Consider the following 7593-nt stretch of genomic DNA (forward strand, 5'->3'; position numbering starts at 1 on the left):
ACGCTCTTCATCTCCCTGCATGAGACCTTGCCTGTATAGGTAACCTTGTGATAGCAAATGTTTTCAATAACGTGATTTTTAAACTATTGGAAATGTTGAGCAGTGTTAGAGAGATGGAAACTCAAAGCCACTAACTTACTAGTGTAGGTGAGCTCCTTAATGGGGAGATGGGGAAACCTGTCTGTGAGCTTCTGGCTCTGGTGACCTGAATTGACAGCAGTGTCCCAGCTTTGCCTTTCCAGTTCTGCGCTGAGATACCTTTATAAGCCTTTTCTTATCTCTTGATTGGGAAGGAGATAGGGTTGCAAGCCTCCTGCCTTCGTTCCCATGTGGTGTAATTGGCTGGCCATAGAGAGAAGAAGACATTGATCCATCCCCAACTGTTTCCCCTTGGGGGTTGAACAATGACTGCAGTACCTCCGTCAGAGCGAAAGACTTCCTCCCCAGGCACCTGTTGACAGCAGTATGAGTCTTAGCCTGTACTCAGCAGCTACAACCTGGCAAAGGCAGTGGTTTATTTTTGGTTTGGCAACACTTCTGAAGTGGATGGGATTTGGGGAGCTAGATAAAGAGCACGGGCATGCCTCGATATGCAGGGTTTTCCGAGCCTGTCTGACGCAGCGAGTTGCAGATGGGTATCATCATCTCAGCCGTTAGATGTTTAAGTAAACATGGGTGCACCCAAGCCTCCTGCTATGCCATAAACACCTCGAACTACAAAGTAATGAGTACACTGGCAATTTCCCTGAGTGCCTGTACTCTCCTTGGAGCACGTAATCTAGTGATTATGGGTGTATGCATTCCTCTCTCTCCATTTGTTCCGGCTTTCCCTCCCCACCCCAGCCCTTTTTCAGGAACAGTTGTTGAATGCTGCCTCTCTGTTCTTGTTGTCCCAGCTTCCCTGTGATCCTCTCGATTGAAGAGCATTGCAGTGTGGAACAGCAGCGACACATGGCCAAAGTGTTCAAGGACGTATTTGGGGACCAGCTTCTGACAAAGCCCATTGAAGCCAGTGCAGATCAGCTGCCATCGCCAACTCAGCTGAAAGAGAAAATTATCATTAAGGCACGTTTCGTTGTCCAGGATTCACAATGTATTGTGGTACCTTTAAACAGGATTGTGGGAACCAAGACTCTGGATTCCTTTCCTGGCTCTGCTGCTTTGGCTTTTATGTGACATTGGACAAGTCTGTAGTTGCCATATATAAAATGAGCAAAACCTGGGTTTAATTAACTAATGTTTATAAAGCATTTTGGGCTCCTTTGGGATGGAAGAGGCTGTATGCTCGAAGTGCACGTTACTAGCACTTGGCAACATTTTATGGAGTTTTGATAAATTACATACTAAATTGCTTGCTGTTTGATTTTTCTTAGTAATTAATGTGGTTGATTTAAGTGCAAGAAGAAATGTCAGCTCTTTTCTAAAGGTCTCCCAGCAAACCTTTCAGCTTCTAAAATGTCACCATTCAATTTCAGGAAGGTTTGCTGCTACAGATCCTTATCATAGACTCTTTGCACAATTACATCCTGCTTAAAAATGTTAAGTATGCTCTTGAATGGAAAATAATATTAATATTATTAGCCAGTATTTATATAACCTCTTCCATTCCAGTTGATCCCAAAGCACTTTACAGACTATAGACTTCATTTTCCAAAAGATGCTGCTCATTGAACATTGCAAAAGCAAATGGCACTCTGGCACACACAAAGACTAAAGGTATGACTCACATAGGCAGATTTGTTAGCAGCTTTGAGAACTTGGGGTCTTAGACTCGGATGATCATAGTAAGGGTCCTCATAAGGTCAAATAGTCCAGCCCCCTGCCCAAGGCAGGATCACCCCTCCCTAAAGCATCCCAGCCAAGCGCATGTTCAGCCTGCTCCTGAAATTTCCAGGGATGGAGATCCTGCAACTTTTCTAGGTAGCCCGTTTCAATGCTTCATAGTCAGAGAGTTTTTTCTGTTCTCCAACCTACATTTTCTCTCCTGCAGTTTAAGGCCATTGTTCCTAGTCCTGACCCTTACAGCCACAGGGAAACACTATCTCCAGCCTCTTTATAATTGCCTTTCAGGGATTTGAAAACTGTTATCAAATCCCTCTCAGTCCTCTTTTCTTCAGTCTAAAAGTCTTCCTTAATGTCACTCTTTGGGGCCACATCTACATGAGATGTTTACTTGCCTACATAAAATGGAGCTGCTTAATTAGCAGGCCTGGGCTTTGGCCAGGTCCTTGTCACCCACCATAGAGCCTGGGCTGCTCACAGCAGGCACTGGACAGGCTGCAAACAGCCAAACCATGGTCTGCGGAGACCTGGCGTGGCTTGTTGCTGGTGGCAGGTGCACGTGCACTGCTGGGCAGAGGACAGGGGAGGGGCCGGGATTGTGCTTTCCTGGCCCCTTTCCCACCTTGTGCCCTCAGGTGTGTGTGTAGCTGCAGCCACCACCACGCCAGAGATCTGGACCCTGCTGCACCGGTTGCACCTCCTGACTGCCTGCCACATCTGGCCTGGGCTCTGGGTAGCTGCTGCCTGCCATGGAGCCCAGGCTGCTTGCAGCAGGGTTTGCAGCCTCTGCACTGCTCCCGGGCTCCATGAGTGGTAGTGGCAGCTGCCCAGAGCCTGGCCCTGCTGAGGTGTGCCCAAAGCACGTGAGAACAATGTGCCCATGGCACGTGAGAGCAGTGTGTACGTGAGGACAGTGGTCTGGCACGTGTGCTGGGGGTGCCAACCCCTGAGCTAATTCTTCTTTCCTATACTCCCCCCATAAAATATCTGGGCTGCTGCCATTTCACCTGTATTAACCTGCCCTGTGGCACTGGTCATAGTGACTTATTCTTCACTTGGTTTTCTCTTTGTTCTGCCCTGTCGTGAATGTCTCCATGCTGCTCTGGGATGGTCTAAATCTCTGCATCTTTTTCATTAGAAGGGAAGACTCTATTCTGTAGATAATCGCTGGAGTTACTCTTCTCAAGGGTGTTGACGTGTACTTTGCACATAGCAGCTTGGCATCCTGAACAAACTGAAAGTCTTGGTGTGTGTATCAGTAATATAAGAATCATCTTCTCCTTGCTACAAGCACCAGCATTGCCCTTGTACTCCCACTATGTGATACCTTTCGACCCAGTCATTGTGCCATGGCAATTGCTCTTTGCACAATAGAACTTGAGTACTTCTATCCCAGGGAAGAGTTATACGTTTGTGGGAGGAGAAAGCAGAATTTGGCTCCATTTGATGCGAAATAATCACCTCCATTTCTTTTTTGTGGTCCTTTTCTTGGGATAAGAGATTTCCACTCCTCTTAATTAGTTTCCTTTTAGCTGTGTTCTTTTTTCTCTTCAGCCAGAGGTCTGACAACCTCTCCCCCTTTATTCTCCTTCCTTTCTTGTCACACAAAGGTCATTTAACAATAGGTGTCCTCTAATGAATGGTAGGCTTTCATCCTCGGAGTTGTTTCTCTTTCTCCTTGATTAGTGCCTGCTGTCAGGTAATTAGAGGAGCACTCAGATGAGATTGGCATTCAGAATAGAAAGCTGCACCTCCTGCTTAAATCCACATGTAACCTCTGCATACAAGATACCAAACAGAAGTCAAGTGGAGAGTTGACTCTTATGATATTGCTGGGATGTGCTCAGGAAATAGGATTAGAATCTATCATATTTATTTAAACTTTTTTTTAGCACAAAAAGCTGGGACCTAAGGGAGACGTAGATGTGAACCCGGAAGACAAAAAGGAGGAGAAAAAGCAACAAGGAGAACTTTACATGTGGGATAGCATTGAACAGGTATAATTTCTTTGATGCCCGCTGCAGCTTGTTAAATCTCGGACGCCACAGGGATTTAAATATTAAAGGAGCATTTTTAGTAGGCAGAGGTAGCAATGTTTGGTCGTTGCTGTTTTGATGCGTGTGTGCATGTGTAGAAGAGAGGTGCTCTGCGCTTGGGTTTAGCAATTTTGTCTCGTCATCCTGTTAACAGTGCTAACACCTGTCTTGCTTTCCAGAAATGGACCCGACACTACTGCGCTGTTGCTGATGAAAAGCTTTCATTTGGCGATGATATAGAACAGAACGCCGATGAAGATCCACAAAAGGTAACGGCTAGTCTTTGTGTTGTTCATTTTTCAAGCTCGCTCCCCCGGGGTGAAAACCCTAAATGGGGTTTTTTCATGTTATGACTAGACAGGAGAAACTAAAATTCATCCTGCTTGTTACTCCAGACCTCCAGAAACCCAGGCATTTTAATCATCTTCACTCTGGCTGTAAGTCACACACAGGCTTTACACAGAGGGTTTTTGAACAGAGGAAGGAGGGCACTGAGGTTTTCTTTCTGTTTCCATGGAATAAGTTTGAAGAGAGCATCAATACAGACATGATATATGCATGTCATAGTCCAGTGCTTTGCATTAATTACATGCCCTGTCTGATTTGAATTCTGCGTTACGCATGATTTAAAGGAGTGTCACTCTTCCTCATCGGCTGCTTGATATCTGGTGCCTATGGGAATACCATGCTCACATCAAGAGAATAATAAATGTTTCTTCTCTCTCTTTAATTTTAAACTAAGGGGATGAATTTTACCTGAAGCTTTTTCAAGTTGAAAGTCAAAATCTTCCTCTCAGACTGCCTCTACAGTGTTTGCAGATGGGTGTGTTTACACTCCCTAGTCGTTTGCACACTCGATTGCTCTGCTGCACATGCATCTGTAGAGAATCTGTCTGGTAACTGGGTGCAGCTGCTGATGTCACCTGATGAAAATTTGGGCCTCTATTAAGCACTTTGACAGCCATTTTTTGAAAGCGGAATAAAATATGTGTAGTGTATGCTAATTTAGAGCTAAAGAAGTGTATACATAGGGTGACCATATGGGGCAGTGTGAAATCCTGGACACTGCCTCAATTCGGTGCAGGCAGGGGTTGGGCAGCATGGTGCAGCTTTGGTATTATACTGTTCAGGCAGCTAAAGGAGTCAGTGACCCATTGCTTTTTACCTTACAGGTGTTAACAATCATCTCCACTTTTTAACACTTATTCCACTAATCAAACTAGCCTATTTTTGGGCAGTTTTGCTGTCTGCTAGAGCTTCCTGTTTCACAGCTGGTGCAGTTCTGTCTCCCCATCCTGCGCCCACCAGCCAGGATGTTCGTTTTAATTTTCACCAGCCAGCCTGGACTGGCCTGTGAAATCTGGGACTATCCCAACCAAACTGGGATGTACAGGCACCCTTTTTATATCAGGACAATAAAATAGCCTTTTTTGATAGTAAAGTGCTATAACAGACGCATTCAAGTGTAGTCCAACTCAGCTGTGAGTTCTGTGTTTCAAAGCTGATTTTAGATGGATGCTTTTTTTAGAGAGTCTGAAAAGTAACTAGAAAGTTGCTCTGCCATTTCAGAAATATCTGCTGAAATATTATTCCATGTATAGATGTAGTACTACAGGATCCACACACCGAGTCCTGACTCCTAATCCTGTATCTTAGCAGAGAACACTTTATCTTTGAACCAGAGCATAAAGATTTGAAGGTTTTGCTTTCTTGGATATTACAGCTATGACCTTTTTGAGTAGAGCTTAAATCAGTGACTGCTTTAAAAAAAAAAAAAAGAAAAAGCGGGAGCTTTGTCTGGGGGAATTAGGGAGACTCCAGAGATTTAGCGTCAGCACTGTTTGAAGAAGGACCTCATTATATAATGCAGGGCTGTGATGGCGTAAAGCCCTTATGGCTAAAATAGAAGGTGGTTTTATTGGTGATATGCATTATATTTGTAAGTTATTTGGTTATTATGCTATGTAGCTTTAAAAAAAAAAGTTCTGGGCGAAGTTTAGTAACAAGAAACTCCCATTTCCACACGTATTTTCTTTACATTTCTTCCTGTAGACCATAAGTCCTTGGGTAAATCTGGGGAGGCGAAAGACATTTTGCCCAAAAGTAACCTGAACAGATCTGATTTGCCTTTATGCATTCTGTGAAAACCTGGGGAAAAGGACAAAACTATCTCAGAGGAGTTGGGTTTTTTTTTAGAGGACTCTTCCTAGTCACAGCCCTGCCCTGACCTCCTACAACATGTCCAGGACAGCACAACATATGTCTGATCTTTGAGATGGACGTTTCCTTCCAGAGGGTCACAAAAGTTCAAAGAGGCTAGAAAACTGGTGTGCGTTGATGGTGAACATTTTTTTCTTTTTCCCATCTAGGACGTGAAACGTACTGAGCTGCACTTACGTGAGAAATGGTTCCATGGGAAAATGAAAGAGGGGAGGACCACTGCCGAGAGGTTGCTTCAGGAATATTGTGCAGAGATGGGGGGCAAGGACGGCACTTTCCTTGTTCGGGAGAGTGAAGCTTTCCCCGATGACTGCACTCTGTCGTTCTGGTACGTTGGCTGCCGGTCCCGGGTGCTGGTGCGGGCTCTTTGATCGTGCAGGGGTCTGGCTTGTTCTATCAAGATTCATAGATTATAGAGTTGGAAGGCACATTGCTGAAGAATAACTCTTTTAGCGTGTGTTATGACAGCTGAGATGAGCAGTAGAGACTGGGAAATGCATTTGTGAAGTATTAGTGGTACAGGTGAGGAAAGATTGTACTTTTGATTAATTCCACTGTATTTCAGTCTCACATCGTGAGACCCCATTTAGGTTTTGTGTGAGGTTAGCTTGTTGATCAGTAGCCTGTCGTGGGCTGATGGGTCTTACTTTTCAGTCCTCCAAAGCAGTGGGAGCCTGTGGGTTTTGTTACAACGTGCGGTCTGAAGGTCCGAATCTGACCCTGCGTACGCTGGGGTGTAATCGTCAGCTTCCAAACTGAGCAGGTAGTCTCTTGAGTTTGATCGCTGCTAGTAAAAATGACCATTTTTGATAATAGAGAATGCCCCTGTTGGGGAAGAAGTAAAAGATTTTTGCATGCTTTCTTCAAATTGGGCGTTGTAAGTAACAGTACATCCGATGGATCTAGCAGTAAGGGGGCCTTCAGAGCGAATTCTGCAGTGGTACGAGTTGCTACTTTTGGGTTTTGTTTCTTTAAGGAAGCAGCAAATTAGCCACCATTTTTACAAATTGACAAAAATAAGAGTTAGCCCAGAATAGGTGTGGAAATAGCCTCAGCCTTACTAACTGCTTTTTTTTCAATCCCTTTTTCTTTAAGGAGGTCAGGTCGTGTCCAGCATTGCCGCATCCGTTCTTCTTCAGAAGGGGGAGTCATGAAATATTACCTGACCGACAACCTCATCTTTGATAGTATCTACGATCTCATTCAACACTACAAGGAAGCCAACTTGCGATGTGCGGAGTTTGAGCTGCGTCTGACCGATGCTGTGCCCAATCCCAGCCCCCATGAAACTAAGGAGTATGTAGAGCTGAAGGGAAGTGGGAGGGTGGTTGTTTTGGAGTGTGCAGACTTTTTTTTTTTGGTTGTCATCTTGGAAGAAAATGGATTTCCTATGGAAAAATTAAAATTCTCTCTGGGATACATTGTGCTGCGCTTGGTTGTGGGCGTTATAGAAACAAACTTAACTGATGGTTAAGGATCGTGAGAGTTGCAGAGCAAGACCCTGTTCCCCAAAGAGGCTAATGATAAAGGGGGAACTTCCTTACGATTGTAGGGA

General features: G+C 44.6%; 1 protein-coding gene across 3 annotated transcripts in view; it reads left to right on the forward strand.

Annotated features, from left to right (window-relative positions):
• PLCG2 (phospholipase C gamma 2) overlaps positions 1-7593 on the forward strand; it is an 81358-nt gene that overhangs the window by 46550 nt on the left and 27215 nt on the right. For all 3 annotated transcript variants that reach the window (XM_006027439.3, XM_025208640.1, XM_025208641.1), the window contains 5 exons: positions 897-1065; positions 3675-3779; positions 3998-4087; positions 6188-6366; positions 7134-7334. In XM_006027439.3, coding sequence (XP_006027501.1) covers positions 897-1065; positions 3675-3779; positions 3998-4087; positions 6188-6366; positions 7134-7334 — 744 coding nt within the window. The remainder of the gene's footprint in view (positions 1-896; positions 1066-3674; positions 3780-3997; positions 4088-6187; positions 6367-7133; positions 7335-7593) is intronic.

This window comes from Alligator sinensis, unplaced genomic scaffold, assembly GCF_000455745.1.
Source record: "Alligator sinensis unplaced genomic scaffold, ASM45574v1 scaffold119_2, whole genome shotgun sequence".
Taxonomy (NCBI): Eukaryota; Metazoa; Chordata; order Crocodylia; family Alligatoridae; genus Alligator; species Alligator sinensis.